The sequence below is a fragment of the Typha angustifolia genome, chromosome 12, assembly GCF_048772165.1.
Source record: "Typha angustifolia cultivar Huaian chromosome 12, ASM4877216v1, whole genome shotgun sequence".
NCBI classification, from domain to species: Eukaryota; Viridiplantae; Streptophyta; class Magnoliopsida; order Poales; family Typhaceae; genus Typha; species Typha angustifolia.
Window position 1 is genome coordinate 7,222,804 of NC_133250.1, and position 19,753 is coordinate 7,242,556.

The 19,753-nt window shown below is 34.1% G+C and overlaps 1 protein-coding gene across 1 annotated transcript; it reads left to right on the forward strand.

The window, feature by feature from the left end:
- The first annotated feature begins 3,055 nt into the window (after positions 1-3,055).
- Positions 3,056-10,974, forward strand: LOC140772564 (transcription factor RF2a-like). Its single transcript, XM_073114693.1, has 5 exons — positions 3,056-4,123; positions 7,060-7,192; positions 9,192-9,276; positions 9,785-10,572; positions 10,751-10,974. Exons 1-4 carry the CDS (start codon positions 3,450-3,452, stop codon positions 10,195-10,197), a joined length of 1,305 nt encoding a protein of 434 aa, XP_072970794.1. The 5' UTR covers positions 3,056-3,449; the 3' UTR covers positions 10,198-10,572; positions 10,751-10,974.
- Positions 10,975-19,753: the final 8,779 nt, after the last annotated feature.

The following is a 19,753-nucleotide window of genomic DNA, read 5'->3' on the forward strand; positions in this document are numbered from 1 at the left end:
AATTCTTAGGAGCACACAATTGATATATATTTAATAAATAGTCAAGTCCATGGGACAGATGATGTTAATATAGAAAAATAATGTGCAACTCAAGTAGGATTGGATCAAGACTGTCACTATTGTAGATATTGGCAGTGCATCTCAAATTGACAACATGGGGGCTGGTCAAGAGTCAACTTACTAGATCATAAAGATGATGGCAGAATATGGGTTGATCAAGACTGCATGTGGGTCTTCTCTTGGGTGGACATTTCAAGTGATGAAGAAGATGTTGATGAGGTACTACTACTACCTGCAAGTCTGCAATAGCAATTGCCCATCAACGATAAATGACAATAGTCGGTGAAGCTATTACACAATCAAAGTCAAATGAGTAAAGAAAATGTGGAATTTCATCTGGCTACAGAAAGCAATTTCTTTTTGTGTCTTTCTTCAATGATACGATGGATCAATAATGATTTTAGAAACTTAGATGGTTTTCATAATGAAGGGAAAAAACACTTGGCTTTCTAGCGTTCAGAGAAGGAAGGATATGCAGTATGCTGAAACTTGGGATAATATTTGCTACGACAATAAAATTTAGGACATTCCTAGGAGTATTTTATTAAGTAAGGGTTTGGATTCAAATTCTTAAAGACTGAAACATTAAGAATTACTGTGGTCTGCAAGAGGGGCTGTGAGTTTATATTGCATGCATCTCCTTTGGGCCATACTATGAATTTCCAAATTAAAAGTCTTGAAGGTGGACCCGTACATGTGATAGGGCTTACATAAATGCTGGATCTCAAGCAAGTATCTAGACAAATTGGTGGACAACCCTAATTAAATCTTAAGCAATTAAGAGGGTAAGTATATGTGGTTGGATGTTCGATGTTTCTTGTATGCAAGTGTATAGAGCTAAAATGATACCATTAATGTTATACATGGAAATTATTCTAAGCAATACATGAGAGTAAGTGATAAGAGTAAGGGTAGGTTTTTTTAACAAAAAACTGGATATAGATTCATACACAGGTAATAAACTCGGAGACGGATATTTGTCGAATATTATTTTTCAAATACGAATATCGGATATCCGTTTATTTACATATTTTTGAAATAATTTATAGTTTTTAGTTTGTATATTTAACCGTTGAATATTGATATTGTTACTAATAATATGTTCTGTATTGCACGTAGAGATTTATTATGCTAAATTTTTATGTATTTGATATGTAATTTTTTTTTGTGAAATTTTTAATATTTTATTTTAATTACCTCAAAAAAATATCTAATTTGTTTAAAATTTGATCTATTTGAAAATTATTTGATCTATATTAAAAAATTATCCGTATTTGTTGGTAAATGAACATACGCCATATTAATGTTAATAAATTTGGTAATTTCTCCTTAATGATTAATGGCATAAGTTTGAGGCCTACTAGTAAATGTCTCAATTTATTTATAGCTATGGTAGAAATGTTCCTATAAATTCTGTAATGATAACATTAGATTCTCTAGTTTTTGACCAAATTGGACCTCTTTATATAAACTCATTTACTTAATTAGTTTATCCCCAAATTTATTATTAAATATATCTTGAATACGTTATCAGTTATCAACGTAAGTTACAAAGTGGCTGAAATATTATATGTTATATACGCATAAGTTACAAAGTGCTAAAAAATTCTATGTCTTACATTATATATAATGCTGATCTTATGGACACTATTTCTCGTAAGGATAGATATAAAAAAAATTGAGTATATTATTCATTGATTTATATTTATTTATTAATTGGATAAATTAAAGATAAATTATAGAGGTTTATAATGTTACAAAATAAATATTATATAATAATTATCTTTGCAGTAGCCATTTAATCGAGGAGTGAGCCATTTTGGTATTAAAACTGATTATTATAATCGTTAGATTAAAATTATAAATTTTAGAGTGGTATTAAATTAGAAAGGACTTTGATTTTTTTAAGAATTACATAATTTATCAAATTTTTGTGTGAGTGGCATGGTTGTCATACATGTTTGTATTTCAAGTCTTCTCTCCACTGTGACAAAATATATTCAGGATGAACATTTTAAAATTTTCTATGAGTGAGTAATGAAAGAATATGTTTATAATAATAACATATGCAATGGACTTCAAACTCATTTTCATCAAGGAGAATGATACTGAAAATTAAATCTTTCCTTATTTCACTAAGTGAAAAAAAAAGTACTTCTTTCTTCATAAACGTTTGATAAAGATAGATGTTGAAACTCATTGAATTTAGAATTAGTATAATTTTTTTTGAAATTATTTTGCAATATCATAAGATATTCTTTGAGTTGAAAGATTTATAATCAGCAAAGTTCCATTGTTATATTGCTCCACAAATTATTTCAAGAGTTATCTCATAGCCATCAAAGAATGCATTCATCCTTCCATTCCTCTTTTCACATATGCCCAAACACTAAGATGTTTATTGCTATAAAATCCTTCAAGCCATTCATAGTCACAAAGATAAAAAATTATTAATTATATGTTTCAAACTATCTTCAAAATCTATTTGTATTAAAAAATATACACAACATCTATAAAGTTGTATTTACTTTAGGGTGTTATTCCAAAATTTATTAAAATACTTTTTTGTGTCAACTAATCTGCTTTCTAACAATAGAAAATTATACTTTTACTCTGTCTTTATCATATTAAAATTAAAATAACTTTTTCTATTATATTTGACTAAATCATAGATATTAAATTGTAGATAATTACATAAAATTTTCAATATATATAAAATAATATTGATTAGATTTCAGATTACAAAAATCATAGAAACATATATGTTTTTAATGTATTTGCTATATATTTATTATTTAAAAATTAATCGATATTATTTTACATAAGTCGACAATTTATTTAATTTTTTATAATTTTATTAATTTATTGATTGGTTAAATATGATAAAAATAAATAAAGTTATAGGAGATAAAATAAAATTTAGGCCTAATGCTGCCATTGGTAAAATATATATATAATTTCCCTTTCTAATAATTAGGACTCACATTTCCTGTCACTCGCCTTCTTCTTCCCCGCCTTTCAAGACGGTGGGCTTATCGTGCCTCCTCGAACCTCCAGATCGAGGCATTTCAAGGGTTTCGATCCTTTTACTTTTACCTATCTTTATACGCTCTTACGATCCAAGTAAAAGGAGCCACCACTGATTCGATTTCCTTGTGTCCACCCGTGGAGTCCATCTACTCCACCTTTAGTTTCGTTGGAAATGGTGAGTCTTTCCCTCTTTTCTCGTCAGCCTTAGATCCAATTCTGCTAGGGTTCGTGAGTCTCCTTGCGGCGAACTATAGTCTTGCCGCAGTTTTGTTAGAAAGGAAGCATCTTTCCTCGTTATAGAAGAGATTCAGATCTGGAGATCTTCTTGAGAAACAATTAGGCGTCTATGATCAACAACCATGGACAGGGACAAGTCCATAATCCAAGGCGGCGGCGGCGGCGGTAGTAGTGGTTTACCACCTCACTCATTACGCTATGCCGCCCCCTCGCCTTCCTCTTCTTCTCATCCGTCTCTAAATTCTGACCATTTTGGCCACTCGGCGCAACCGGACGCCGGGAAATATAGTCACGATGTCAGCCGGATGCCGGATTTCCCTACAAAGAACCCCGGCCACCGGCGGGCACACTCGGAAATCCTGTGCCTCCCTGAAGACTTAAACTTCGATACTGACCTTGGGGTTGTTGATTGCCATGACGGCCCCTTGTTGTCTGATGAGAACGAGAACGACGAAGAGCTCTTCTCGATGTTCATGGACGTTGAGAAATTGAATTCTTCGTGTGCCACTTCGTTGGGGTTGATGGAGGGTGAGTCATCGGGGATGGTGGAAGCATCTCCTACTCCTGCTACTGCTTCTGCTGCTGGTTCTTTGCAGACTGAGAGTTTGGGGGCAAGATCTAATGAGAGACCTAGGGCAAGGCACCAACACAGCCAGTCTATGGATGGCTCTACCTCTATTAAACCCGAGCTGCTGGGGTCGAGTGGAGAAGGGACATCTCTGGTGGAGACGAAGAAGGCCATATCTGCCGCAAAGCTCGCTGACCTTGCCCTGGTAGACCCGAAGAGGGCAAAGAGGTTCGGTTTACTTACTTCTACTTTCTTTCTGAGTTTTCTTGAACTGAAAAAGCAGGCAATCAAAACAAATTACTTAATATGTGGTTGATTATGCATGTACTGTTGTTTGTGACATTCGTTAGTAATCTGATTGAATTGAGAGTGTAATCTAAATTTCAGCTGCAGTGGCGCTGCAATAGCTACATAGAGAATAGCTAATTGGCTCATGTTTCTGAAATTGTTGCCTTACAACTTACAAGCCTGCTCTAACATGTAACAAGATCCATTAAATGCTCTTCTAGTATTCTTCTTAGTAATCTCTCTTGAGTCTTTTCACTATTGTTCTTCATGACATTACTTTAAAATTTTGACTGAACTGAAAAATATCTACATATGATAATGCTCTGGTTTCTGATTCTGTTTTCCATTACAAGCATTCCCAGCAAGTTTTTAATTATACTAGGCAATGTTTAATACAAACATTCGATGAAGCATCTACTTTCTTGATCTAATAACAATACTTTCCAGCATTATTATGTAAATATTATAAGTTTGTCATGCGCTATGAACACTCATGCTCCCATGTTTTACTTTAAAGTCTGTTTTGACTCTGGGAAAAAGTAGAGGAATTCTCCAACAAATGAACTTTTTCTGATGGATAGTTGTTGGAAAAGCAAATTTGAATGGAGTCAAGGGATTGAAATGTTGGACTCTCCCTCTAGAGATATGGAAATTCAATATTCCAGATTTTTGTTCTGGAAAATCAGAAAAATGTAATTAATAGGATCCTGATACCCAAAGAAATCATGTACCATTATGGAATATTATATAATTTCTAGACTTGTGCCAAGTCCAAAGAGATTCTTGGCAATTAAGGGCAAGAATTCCCTTTTTCATTAGCTCCTTATAACCTTCTGGTTGTTTCTCATTTCTACATAATTCTTGGCAATTTTTAGCTACAACAACTAGCAAGCCTTTTATCCAACTATTTTGCATGCAAATCTATACTTACATTATCTAAGATGTCGTGGTGACATGGTCATAACCAGAAGTAAATAATTCAATATTTTAGTGCTTTTGTTTTTTAAATATTAAACAGTGACCTCTTCTTCCTTTTTCACTTCATAAGTCTTCTTGCGCTATTGTTTTTTTCTCCCACATATCCACTTAAGGGAAAGTCTTTTTGTTTTTTAACCAGTATAGTGCAATAAATATATGTATGTAATGCATTAGGCATAAGGCTAACATTGAATTGGCATTTGTTCATGAAATCCCCATGCCATCTACAACTCTTATTGTTATTCGGATATTAAAAAAACTAAAGATACACGAATATATCTATAAAAACCCTAGGCAGGATTCCTAACTCTTTGCTTAAGTGAAAAAATGCGGAATAATAATCAATGAATAAAGTAAAGATAAACATCAAGATTTTTACGTAGAAAAATTTCAAACCGGGTAAAAAAATTATAGATCTAAATTCGGATCGAAACCAATCATTAAAACTTGTAGCAGTTAATAAGAAGCTAATAGATCGTCCGCCGATTCCTACGACTTAACATGTATAAATTTTGCTTACTAAACTCTACGACATACTGCTTTCCTGATAGGTTTTCAAACCTCAGTAACTCTTGAGCTTAATCATTCTATCTCAGTGATTCTCGAGACGTAATTTATATAGATGCGTTGAGATAAGAACAATTCAGCACGTTTTGACTAAAGACTAAAAATAATTTTCAATGGTCTCCAAAAGATGAATTCAAAAGATGATGGACCCATAAAAAATATGATCTTTAGATAATGATCGATTGCCTCTCTAGAGTTAAGTTATATATCTCTTAGAGATAAAGTAAATATCTCTTCTAATCAATACCGGTTACCTCTAGGGTTAGGGTATTCCAACCCTTATATTTTTTATAAAGATAAAGCCAAACTTAAATCAAATTAGGTCTCACAGAATTCTAAATTTTGTAAAGTTTTGCGATTGCGTGCGAACAGCCTCCAAGTGTGTTCGAACAACCAAAACTGCACTTCTATATGTGTGAACGTGTGGAACTTTTTAGGGTGTGTTCAAATACCTGCGAACGCTTGTGAACGCGTTGACTTAAATAATTTAAAGATAAACTATGGCCGATTGTGTTAAGCTATGGCCTCATTTGGTTTATGCATAAGATATTTCAAAGATAACTTTATGCGTAACTTTTAAATGTAAATTAGGTACTTAATAGCTTTATTCATATTTTGTTATTTTGTTGCAAAGTGTGGATAAAACAATAATTATTACTTTGAATAAATTTATTTGAGAATATGTTTTTAGTTACTATTGTGAATAAGTTTGGTCAACAAGGCTTAAGATGAAAAGATTAAAATGCCCTCGTAGTAGATAGTGTGAAGCTGAATGGAAGAAGATAAATAGTTACAACTTGCAATGCAGAGATGATTGTTCTTACTAGTCATTTATAATAGATCACAAGTACTTTAACTATAGAAGAAGGTATTTTAGTCATTTGGTGCTAATGGAAATCTACATAAGGTTTTTGTACTGTGGTGGAAGAAATGGAAAGTGAAAAAGGGTTAGATATAAAAGGAGAGTATTTTGGTCAATTTTTGCTAATAAAAATTTTACTTAACAAACATGCATTACTTTAACGCACTCTTCCCCTTGTGATAAGATTTTGTGCATGCGATTTACGATATGCAAGATTTGATCAAAATATACATAAATGAGCATTTGATTAAAATATATTTAAGAAAAATCTAATTCATGAATAAGTACTTCTTATACACAAAACAAGCACCACTGATGATATCGAGGCACTAAGATTCTAAGAAGGGTTGTAGTCTTTGACATAACACTAGTTGGAAAAATGTGTTGTCAGTTTCTTGAATTGTTCTGGTCCTAAATTTTTATCCCTTACATGATTTGTCCTAATGTGTACTTTGATATCATGTGATAGGATTTGGGCCAATCGACAGTCAGCTGCAAGATCAAAGGAAAGGAAAATGCGCTACATTGGTGAGCTAGAGCGCAAACTTCAAATTTTGCAAACTGAAGCAACAACATTGTCAGCTCAGCTGACATTATTACAGGTATACATTTTGCCAATCATATTCGATAGTTATCATCTTGTAAAAATTTTTGAAGAAGAGAATTCAGGTTGAGACAAGGTAAAAATCTTGTATAATCAAATGCTTCTCAGTTGTATGGAAAGAAAAATAAAATTGAAAAGCTGTGATCTTGTCTAAACCTAGATCTACATAAATCTTTGTTAACTATGAAGCATTGATACGGATATGGGATATAGGATACGTGATACGGGATATAGCTACTGATAAATATGCCGATACGATAAATCATGAAATTTAAGGATACAATATGCTTAAGTTACGTAGCTCATATATGTATATATATATATATTAGTGAACTTCCATTTATAATTGAGTAATTATATAATATTGTTCGTTATGATTGTTTATACAAGGATATCTCCAATTTTTCCATTAAAAGAACTGCTATTCATAACAAAAGGTCTAGTATATTATGTAGTATATTACTAACTAAGATGTAATGTAAGAATTAAGATAAACAAATAAATTCAATCCACCAATCAGAAGAAAATTGTAACATGATTTCCTAATATAGATCATAACATAAACAAGTGAATTCAATCTTCTCAGCCATAATAGAATTTGATTTATTTTGTCATTATGCTTTTAAATGGATGTGTTAGAACATATGTTTAACATGATTATTTGAAAATGGTATCATTAAAACCACAACATGAATCAAATATTAAATTGGATCTATGCTTCTAAACCTGACTATAGCATTATATCAAGTTGAATCCTCGAGGAGAAAATGACAATTTCATTAAAATTAAAGGTCATTGGTAAAAGAGATGAATAATTTTATTTAAATAATTAAAAAGCGATCGAACTAATCACTGAATAAACTTGAATACTTGAGGAAAAAACAATTTAAGAAAATGTTGGGTTAGAATCCACTTAAGTTCATGGCTTTGAATCGTGAAATCATGTAAAGTACTTGACCTCACCTAGGCATATTCTATCTATTGAAATGCAACATGATGTATCAACAAGCATAGAAGTAATAATAAGTCAAAAATAAATTAGTTTATGAAAATCTATTTCCTAGGCATAGGTTATCTTCACAATACAAGGAGTTTATAGAATCATAAAATATTTTGAATCTTTCTCTGATTTAATCAAGCATAACATTATATTATGGAAATAAAGCATAAAACCAATATCAAAAGTTAAACATTAACATAGCCGTTCAACTTAGGCTTCATCTTCTCCTAAGAAGGAGAATTAGTTACTCATTGTTATCATTACCATAGCACAAGTAATATAACACAATGATGGTCTCACGATTCTCATTAAAAAATTTAAATTAAAGTTTCTACAATGGTGCTTGAAGAAGAGAGAAGAAGAAAACAACAAAAATAAAACTAAAATTCCTCAATGAGAGAACCAGCCAAAAGCCCTGTTTTGGTGGAAGGTTGACCTTTATAATAAACTTTGATACGCCTTCTCTCCTTTGGTAATAGCAGCAATGCAGGGTCGTCAAAGGAAGGGGTTGCAAATCTGCTAAATTTCACCTTATTTGTCTTTGTGCCTATTTTTGGCTCCTTACATGTTCAAATTTTGAAATAGTTATTAGACATGATTTTGTGGCTCTTTAGCTTAGCTTTTGATTGCAAATCAAATTAACTCAATCGGAGACTTGCTGAGAAAGTTATGGATGAAATACTAGACATGTGTAAGTAGGATTCAAATTGATTCAAGTTACATCGGAAAGCTAAGTTAAAAGGACCACAAAATTGTGTCTAAGTTAAAGCTAAGTTATGGGTGAAATACTATAAGAAATTGACAAATTAGAAGAATAATAATTGATTTATAGCACGAAAATTCATATGCAAATATACAAAATACATGAGTAATCAAAACATGCTTTCTTTTCCTCTACATTTATAATATCCATTCTTCTATATAAATGTCATTTTGGAAGAAAGAGTGTTACATGTTGAGATTGACTTGAAAATTCTTCCCGTCATTGCTTGGACAGAGAGACACTACTGGACTGACTGCTGAAAACAGTGAGCTAAAGCTGCATCTGCAAACTATGGAGCAACAGGTTCACTTGCAAGATGGTAGGTTTTTTGTTTCCTTGTGCTAAAGAGTGTAGGCAGTTCATTCATCAAAGATGAGTACATGGTTTTCTGGCTATCTTCTTAAAATTGGTATCGTGCTTCTTGTCTTGCTAAATTGTTCTTCATAATAACAACTTTATCAAATTACTATGCATTTTCTGGTGGGTTTGTAGATTTGCAAATTTTTGGTACTCAGCTTGTAGTAACTTTGGAGCTTAGGATTAAATTCCTTGCCTCTACAAATTTTGGAATCTGCTGCCAAGCTTTATTCCTTACATATTTACACTTACTATTGCTCTTGGTCATATATTTCCATGGTATTGTCTAATCAGGCAACAAATGAGTAATTTTCTTCAGATTTGTCTCTCCTCTCTGTGCATGTCTGCCTGCATGTGCACATCTGATTTACTTTTGATTTCTTGCTCTAGAGAAGCTGAACGTTTGATAAATAAGCTTATATTTATCAACTTGTTCTACCTGAAAACAGTATTACATTGTCTTGTTGTAGCTTTAAACGATGCACTGAGAGAGGAAGTTCAGCAGCTGAAGATAGCAACGGGCCAGATGGCCAATGGTGGAGCAATGAATTTTGGGCCCCACTCATTTGGAGCAAGTCAGAAAATTTATCACCACAACCAAGCAATGCAGTCTCTCTTGGCTGCACAGCAACTCCAGCAACTGCAGATTCAACCGCAACAGCAGCAACTGCAGATTCAACCACAACAGCAGCAACTGCAGATTCAACCGCAACAGCAGCTGCATCAAGTGAATGCACATCAACGACATCTCCAAGAGCTGTTGCATCCACAGAAACAACAGCAAGCAGGTACAACTGCACATCTGAGAATGAAGGCGCCACTGACTTCTCAGAGCCAAAGGGTAGAAACAGAACCTGAAATTAATGTCACTTACAAGGAGTGATGGAAAGTTATGAGTTCGCTCAATAGTTGCTCACTGCATCTCCCTATGTTTATTTATAGTCATCATACACTAGTATTGTCCAGCAAAGATGAGTTTGATTACTTCTCTAATTTGTGGTTTCTTTTTGTTCCAAGTAGGGTTTATCTTGTTATCCGAGGTTTTGATAAAATGGTTTACTGTTTGCTTTATGCTTTACCCTCCAAGTTATGTGAGATTGCCTGAGTTTGGAATAGCTTTCTTTTATCAACGTTGAAGGATGTTTTACCTTTAGCCAAAAAAGGGTTTGCCAGTTCTGTGCTACAGGCTGTGATGTCCATTCCAATGATTGTGATCAGAACAATGCCAGATAGGTCCTGGTGAGCCATTTGATGCGAGGTTTGTACAGCTCCTAGTCTCTACTATCAAAATTTTATTGAATAGGAATGTCTTTTATTGGTTGATTGCTATTTAATGCATGTCAGATGAGCAAAAATATTTCATTCTCTATGCTTATATTATAACCATGATGCTTACCCAAAGGTTATCCTCTTTTTTTTCTCAATGTGCCTTTCAGGATCTCGTCGACAGGACTGCAGTTAAGGATGAGCTGCTGATTCGGGTTAATTCAACTGCCAACATTGCAGCAGTGACGAAGACAGTCAGCCTCTATTGCACAGTATAAATGACTTTTGACTTCTACCAGCTTTTAGGGTTATTAGATTGTTTTAGGCAGCACACTTGATTTTGTTTAGCATGCTTTTGTTACACTTATTAATGATTGTCAAAAAAAAATTGAGTTACTTTTCCATAATATGCTTCATATGTTAATTTTCTTTTAGAAGGAAAGGGGTTAGAACCCAAATATATGCGAGAGAAGACTTAGATAGAGGAGAGAGGTATTCTAGGAAGGGGTTTTCATTTCAATCACAGCCCCGCCACTTTTGGCATAGAACCTGCTGGAGTAAGGGTCTTGAACTGGAAAATCCTGTTGTTTTATTTCCTCCATATTTGCCACCAGATCATGACAATTAACATCTGCAATCTGGGACGACTGGAGGAGGGGACGTTTGTGAATCTCCACTCGATCCAAAAGGAGTATTTAGTGAAGCAGCATTGGAACATGAGATGTTGGATAGTACCGATATCGTCCATACAGTGCTTGCAAACAGTGTTTGCAAACAAGGGGGGCCTATGATACCCTTCCGATATGTTAAGTCTTAGTTTGTAGCTTGTCTAAAGTTGCTAGCTAAAAGAAAAAATTCTGATTTTGGAGGGAAGTGGCGATTGTTCTTCCACAATGAGCGTCAAAAAAAATAAAGATTGTTCTTTCATGATAAGCCTAAAAAATTAATTTTTTCCATAGAAAATTGGCGATGAAACCTAAAACTTTTGCCACCATTTTCCTAATATGGTCAGCCATATTTTGTGATCTTAGATTGATCATGTCGAGCTCTTCTTGTTCTTTAGATTTGAAGACAATGTCCCATTTGATAATGCAGTGAAAATTATTCGTTCTTGTTACAACCCTAGGGAAGGGAGTAATCAAGCTCAATTCAAGTGGGCTAAGGGCAACCCAAGATGCGCTAGGGTCCTCTCGGTGAGCTACGTGCATAGGATTGGTGTGCTACCATTAGAGTTGGCTTGGTTAAGTCTTAGCCATGGGATGGTGGGGAGACCAACCACATATAGGGCTATATAAGGGAAGGAAGGAAAGAGACCATGGGCAGGAGGGCTCTCAACTAGGGTGGCACTCGACTATGAGTGGTGGTTGTGCACATGAGGGAAGTGCTTGGCTATGATAGGTGAAAGATGAAAAAGAGGAGAGAGAAGAGGCACTTAAGTTAGTTTCAATAATTTCATCAAGTAGATAGCACTCCACAACTTATATAGGAGGCTAATCGACTAGAGCCACTTTAGCCAAATTGGATATCACCTTATAATTCAATAGCAAATTTGGTTTGGATTAAACTATACATGGACCCAAATAAAAAATAATAAACAAATAACCAATACAAGGAGAAAATGACTCAATCGACTCACGGACTTGGGTGAACTACGACTCAAACTCCAACCTAAATCTAACAATCCTCTCTTTTGCCACAAGAAAGCCTAACGTATGTTGTCAATTTTGTAAAGAATGGACACCAACATCAAAATATTGAGATGTAGTAGAAATAGATGGCAAAGATGACCAAATTGAGAAGAGTGATTGAAGTCCTTCTAAGCCTTTTGTCGATCTTAGAGATGAGAGGAGGTTCCTAATCCTCCTTATATAGACTACCTATCTTAAGTGAGAGTCCAAGAAATTTGATGAAGAAGTTTCCTAAAGGGCAACCCAGAATAGAAATCTATTGTGAAATATAAGGCTGCTAATGGCACCCAAGATATAGGATTTGGTAAAATTTATTTCAAGTTTGTGACAATCTTAAATAAATATATAATATTTATAAGGTTAAAGACATTGATGGAGTCTGCCTTACATTAGCTGTATATTGAAGTATTTTGAGATGTTCAAAAATGGCCTAGATCTCTAATGGATCAACTTGTGTGCAGCCACATAATTGGCAAGAATATGTCGGCTTTAAAGACCTTAATTAATAGGGGAGGATGAGTCTATCAAGCAATGTTGCCGGTTGATTTACAAAAACTTTGGTGAAGATCTTGAAATTATAATTAATTAGATTAATTCGTACAAAATCTTCAGTCTAGAAAGCCTCACTTGATTTGGTGATAAGAATGATGAATGTTTTAGCCCATCTTCTTGAAGAGAGTCATTGGAGTGGAGGTTGTGAATGACTTTGGTTAAATTAGTCTTGACTATTTTTCACTATCGCTGGTAGAAATGAGTCGTGTAGCCATTTGGCTCAAGAGCTTTATATCTTGCTAGGTCAAAGATGACACATTTAATTTTCTCTTCCTGAAATAGGCTACTTAAATGTTGCAGATTTAGAGGAGTCTCATAGGGTCTAGACTAGTTCACCACCAATCTAGGCCCAAACTTCTTGAATAATTTGTTGAAATAATTTTTGAAGTATATGAGGATGGCTTTGTGATAGGTGATCTCCTTGCCTATGGATGAATTGATAAAATAAGGTTTCTTCTATGATAGCCATTTGTGAATTTGTGGAAAAATTAATATTGTTGTTTCTTTTTTATAACTAGACTTGATGGAATTGTTAGAGCCAATGGTTTCCTCATCTTGTAGAATTTTGAAAAGTTCATTTTTGAGGGAATGTCGAGGCCAAGGGAGGTTTGGGTCAAGAGGGTGGCATCTTCTTGAGTATCAAGGTATATGATTTTATTCTAGATTGAAGATGTTAGTTTCATAGAAAAGCGAGTGGAGTTGGAATCTCCACAAATGCACCATAGAACGTTATCCTTTGGGCCTAAAAAATTAATATCATACTAAAAAAGATCTTTGAGCATAGTGGTCATTAGGGCTATAGAAATTGGTGATAAAAAAATTTAAGCTCAGTGGTAGTGTCCAGCAATAGGAAGGAGAGGAAAATGCCTTGCTTCTCTATCATTTCGAAGATGAAGATCAAGTTCCATCTAATGAATCGGCCTCCTCTAGATCTTTATCTTGGTCTAAGAGCCCAAATGGTTGGTACTAAGGAAGTTGAAGAAAGCACTCTATGCAAGGAGAGCAAGGAAAAGTATGTGTAGGTTATTCTGTTGAGGTAGTGGCTCATTGTCCTCGATAGTATGCATTAGTGGCACTATTATTGATAAAAAAAGATAGTAAAACAGAGGTAGTTGGCTATAACTACTTAAATCAGTGAGGCTTTTGCTATAAAATTAGAGGTCATTGGATTGCTTACCCGTGTGTTAATTAGAGGGGTCAGATCATAAGGGTTAGAGATGGAAGCTGAACTTATAACAATTTTGCCTAACATGGTATGCATTTGAAGCTTAGGAGGCTTTAGTGGCTCAACTCAAGTAGAAAAAGATCTTATTAAGGTGGAAACAAAGAGGTTAGAGTCTGAAGTCGCAGGGTTGGAAGAGGTAACTTGAGTTTGTAATGAGATGGTATGCTTAGTATGAGATCTTGAGACATCTTTTTGCTTCACTGGCTACCAATTAGCCTATAGAGTCCTAGTCTACCTAGTCATCAAATGTAGTGACAGGTAAGCAAAATATTTTGTCCCCAACTTGTGTAGGATCATTTTCCTTTCCAGTTGCTCAACCAAATCTCTTCGAGAAACAAATCCACTAACCTAGACACTTTTGTTGCTTCCCAATATGCGTCAAAGGTGGTGACAGGTCTTTGCACCATAAATATCACCCAAATCCATTTTGGTATTCATGCGAGATCATCACAAGAGATGATTACCCTAAACTAGGTCAAGTCTTTGCGCCATCAGCAATCCATGTTAAGGATCTCTAAGATGCTAAAAGCTCTAATAATCTCACTCTAGTAAAGTACAGTAAGAAAAATTGATCTTTGAAGCTCTCTAGTTCACATACCATGGTTTTAGGATGAACTCTCCTCCTATCGCTAGGAATCGACACCTAAGCACTTGTCTCCTAGAATAGATTTTTAGTAGGAAAAGTGGCAATGAACTAGCTCTCTTTAGTCTTGATAGCCCACCATATCCATTCTCATTTTGCTCGAACATACTCCCAGGGCCAACTCAATACTAGTGGCCATGACAAAGTTGTTAGCAAGTACTATTACAACACAAAAGAGCATGATGTAGGTGGCATTGACATACGAGTGGGCCAAGAAGAAGGCGTTGATTTTCTCCACTCGCACTAGAGCCTCCATTGAGCTTTAATGTTTATAAGAGAAGCTTTCTTGCCCTAAATACTTACACCGGAAGAAGAAGCAAACTATATTTTGGTAAGTTGAGACATAGTAACTCATCTAGGCACACCTAAAGCACTTGTCACTTAAAGGAGAGAAGAAGGGAGAGGAGAACAGAAGAGAAGGAAGAGAAGAAGGGAACCACTTCTCAAATGATAAGTTAGGTGAGAAGAAGGCTTGTAGGTCAAGATATTGTTATAGGTAGTCGGTGCAAATTTGAAGAGGTTTGTTATCTAATATTTATGTCAGAGGTGATTCCTTGCACAAGTGTAAGTCTTGTTCATTGGATGTCGCTCCTAGGTGCTCTCTTCCATTTGGTAGTGTCATTTGAATGGTGGTACAATGATTGCTTATTTCTTCTTTTCTATTTAGTGCGCTCTTCACTTTAGGAATAATTTTTTTTTTTTAATTTTACACTACAATCTCTTATTGCAAAATAACATGTAAACATCATAATAGCCATGCTTTACAATACAAACGCTATATATCAAATTTACATTTTATATCAGACACTAACCTAATTAAATCATTGATATATATCCTATCAATTTTCTTTATATCAAATCAAAAGATATTTCTCATAATTTTATAAAAAATATATTATTTTTTTTATCTTTTCTTTATTATATATCAACTCAAAGATAATTATTACACATTTATTCCAAAATATTAGTGAGTATAAGAACAATTATTCTAAAATAAACCTCTCATTTTGATAATAATTAATATGATTGTTATTCCTATTTCAACCCTATTTTCACTACCTCCCACTATCATCGACCAAAGGATGAACGAAGCCTTGTTTCTTCAAGCTTTGATTGCCTTTTGGGAGACAGCTTGGGCTAGCCAATCCTACCACCAAGCTAAGTTTGGAGCTAGCTTCGTGTGCTTACTCTCCTAATTTACCTTTTTAATCCTAAATACTTGGTTTGGAGATAAGAGATTTAAAAGGATTAGCTCAAGAAATTAGAGAACTAAGTAATCCTACAATGATGAGAACAAGTAGAAAATTGCTTACATCCTTAAAGGGGAAATGTTGTCCAGATTATTTGATCTACAAAATATTGCCTTGAGGAAAGCTACTTCCCCTATCCCAATTCTATGAGCACCGGCAAGTTTAGAGAAGAGATTGAAGCAAAAGTAAATTTCAACTACATGTATTCCATAATTCATTCAGCAATAAGCATTTTCCCCTACTTCTATCATGATTTGCTTTTCACCTAGGTGATTTCTACCATACCATTAGTCAATTACTACAAAAATGAAAAGAGAAAAAAAGTATTTATATTCATACTTGTGGAGGCTTGTATGCTGAACTCTTGCATTAATCAGTCAATTACCTCAAAATTGTGTTATAGTAGTTTTAACTTAAAATTGACAAGTTTGCTCTTCCAAATATGTGTTCTACTTTGATATACTTCTTGAAACACCTACTTCCAAATACACGTGCACCCTTACGTGGATAGATACCACGTGATTTCTATATAACTTATTGGTTAATATTTGTACATAATATAAAGAATAAAACTCAATATTTTTACAAAAAAAATAAGCTAAATAGAGTTTAAATTATCACATGCTGCAACAAGCCCCAAAATACGTATCCATACACCTCATCAAAACAAATGCCTACGTAGGGGCTACAATTCATATAAATTATTTTACAATACTATTTCAAATAAAGAAAAGTATAATCAAATTTTCACTAGCTCATCCACAAACTCGATGTCATCTACTGATCTGAAAAAAATATTTTCACCAAAAGATGGTGAGTATAAAGTCTAGTAAGTATACATCTTTACAGTCCAAAAATAGGATAAGAAATATGTCATATGGCGTATATGTATGCCAACATGATTATAGTAATGCATTTATGCAATATATTTATATCAATAGCTCACATGCATTAAATAAAGAATATATGATATATATCATTTAAACTATTAAATCATTTATATCAAGCTCACAAATCATTTATATTAAACTCACACTGAGTCGTAATAATAATTATCATAATATGCTTAAAGAACTATCCACAACATAATAAATATAGGCTCACATATCATCTCAAACATCGAGCAAGGATAGACAACTAGCGGTAAGCTGCCTGTACATGCCTGATAACGCTGCATATGACTAGTTGTCTGTGGTTATCAAACTAAGGACCCCAATCGTAGGCCCATTATCATCAACATCATCACCGCTCTAGTAAATCATTGCATAAAGCAGAATCATTACTTGCAACCGAATCATCACATAGAGCAGAATCATTGCATACAGCAGAAAATAGCTCACAGCTTAATAGACGCTTTAACCCTACATCATCAATTACCGATAGGTCTACGACTTCTAACTCTTAATCATAATTTCAGATCACCCAGTGTCTATTAGTACTCGGCAATGTTACGCCTGCTCAAATTGACGAATGCAATGCTTGATAGTCCCCTCTTGATCTCACGACCCTTGGTATTAGCTAATATAAATGTAGGTAAAAAATATACACTCTGCCCCTTAACTCTAGAAGGAGCGAGTAAACGGGCACTGCCGAAATAAAACTTAAATACAAGGTGATACATGCAGGTGGCGTAGTAATTAATATCATCAATCATAAGACATGCACATCAAAGATATGATAATAAAAAATGCTCCAATAATCCATAAATAACTATAAGTAGTAAATTAAATATAATTATGTTGAATAATGAATAACATCTACCTATGTATAATATGAATGTGATGAACTTATAAATTAAAACATCACTTGAATATTACACTATTTCTAGAAGAATTCACTTACTTGACATCGCTTCTAAGTTAAGCAACTTCAACTGAGCCACAAATCATTCTCACATGATAATGAATCTACTTCGATAAAAGTAATAAGCATAAGCATAAACCTACCTAAATTACTTAATTAATTAATCCATAAATAATTATTATGGGTTTAGAGTATGTCCACCTAAGAAGCCTTACATTTATTAATTAGGTAGACTTTATGTATTATATTATCGTGATTTTTTTCACCTAATTCCTGTTGTAAGTAGCAAGGCAGATGAAAAAGACACTAGAAAGTCTTACATGATTTCTTGTCTTTGGTAAGGACTACATCTAGTTAAAGAAAGTCAAATAGTGCATGTTTTAAAGATTTTGATGACCTTGAGGAGGAGAATGATTTTAAAATGCTTATCCCCTGAATGGATGGTGGTTTTGGTAAGCCCACATTTGAGGATAATACTAAAGATGATTACAATGTTTGAAAAAGTATTATCTTGGGAGATGAAAAAGTTTAGTAGCAGCCAAATCTAGAGAACCAACTGATTCATGCAACAACGAACAGTAAATAGCAGCTATGGAGATTTGCCCAGTTTGAAAAAGTGCAACGAAATACCATTGAATTTGCATAGTCAATAAAGGAGATTGGACCATATATGCCTTGTGATAAGATGGTATATTTTATAAGTTAGAATGAACAGGATTGGACCGAAATGATAGAATCACCAAGTCAACATATGGATAGTAATGTAACAAATAGTTCATGCGAAATGGGTAGTTAGTGGAATGCAAATACATCTTCTACATCAAATAATTTGAATAGTAGAAACTCTGAAAGATTGTCGAATACAAACCTATGGAATGAGAACAAAGGATTTGACCTTGGATATCAAGAATGGAAATCTGATGGTTGGGTTTCTTCAAATTCTACTAATAGGAAAGGACATAAAAATCCTCCAAGTAGGCTCCAGAGAAAAAAAAGATGACTTAAGATTTTTAAAAAATAATGTGCCCTCGACTTCCCCTTGTGAAGGGTAAGCCTCCCAAATGGCCAAGGGGAGGCACGAGGCGGCCGACCGGTCGGATCTCTGGTGGAAGAGAATGTTTCGACGCAACGATCTACAGGGTTGTTACACTTCTCATATCAGGAGCATTCATCGGGCTTCCGAATAAATGTACATTTATTCTGTTTGAGAGAAAAGCTACTGTCAGAAATTCTTGGAGATGAATGAGATTGGAGGGCTTACATAAAGATTGAATTAGAAATATACAACATGAAAAGAGATGATATTAAATCATTGTAGCTAGCCTGCTACTTATTTTTTCATCTCTGATATGCAATTAGATAGTTGTTAGTATTTGTAATACATCTTTTCAACATGATCTCTTTTCCTTCTGCTGATAAAATGTGGTGTATTTACCTTACTTTCTTGTCTATTTACAGAAACATCCAACAATATCCTAAAGCTTCTGTATACAATGGCATTGCTGTGGTCCAAATTGATGCACCTATCTATTTATTGCAAACATAAGTTACACAAAGGGCAGGTGAAGATAAAAATCTATGAGAAGGAATGAGCTAAGAATCAGTACAAGTGAATGGTTAGACTCTCATAAAGCATTTAGAAGTTTGAAATTGCATTTCGCCGCCACACTACCTCAAAGATGGACCAGAAACTGGAAGAAATAATTTTGTGAGCATTGAGAGAGATGGCATGCAAGTTTTCAGCATTATCTCATCAGAGGGTCAATTAGGAGATGAAACCAATAAATTACATCTTTATGAGTTCATATGTTTCCAGTTTCTGAACATCCACACAATGATTTGCATTTTGTCCACGACAAATATGAAATCAAACGTAGTGCACACAAACATGCAATGGGATCTTCCAGCTTTTGAAGTGATCTAGCAAAATCAAGAGAAGCCTAGGATGGGAAGTCAATTGGCTGAAAGAAACTTTAAGATCCTTATTTCTTTTTCAAGAAGTTGATGGAGAG

Bases quoted from the DNA above. Each gene is read 5' to 3' on its own strand.
- LOC140772564 (XM_073114693.1), top strand. From the start codon at position 3,450: ATGGACAGGGACAAGTCCATAATCCAAGGCGGCGGCGGCGGCGGTAGT. The intron at 4,124-7,059 runs GTTCGGTTTACT...ATCATGTGATAG, and splicing joins GACCCGAAGAGGGCAAAGAG to GATTTGGGCCAATCGACAGT. The intron at 7,193-9,191 runs GTATACATTTTG...TTGCTTGGACAG, and splicing joins CTCAGCTGACATTATTACAG to AGAGACACTACTGGACTGAC.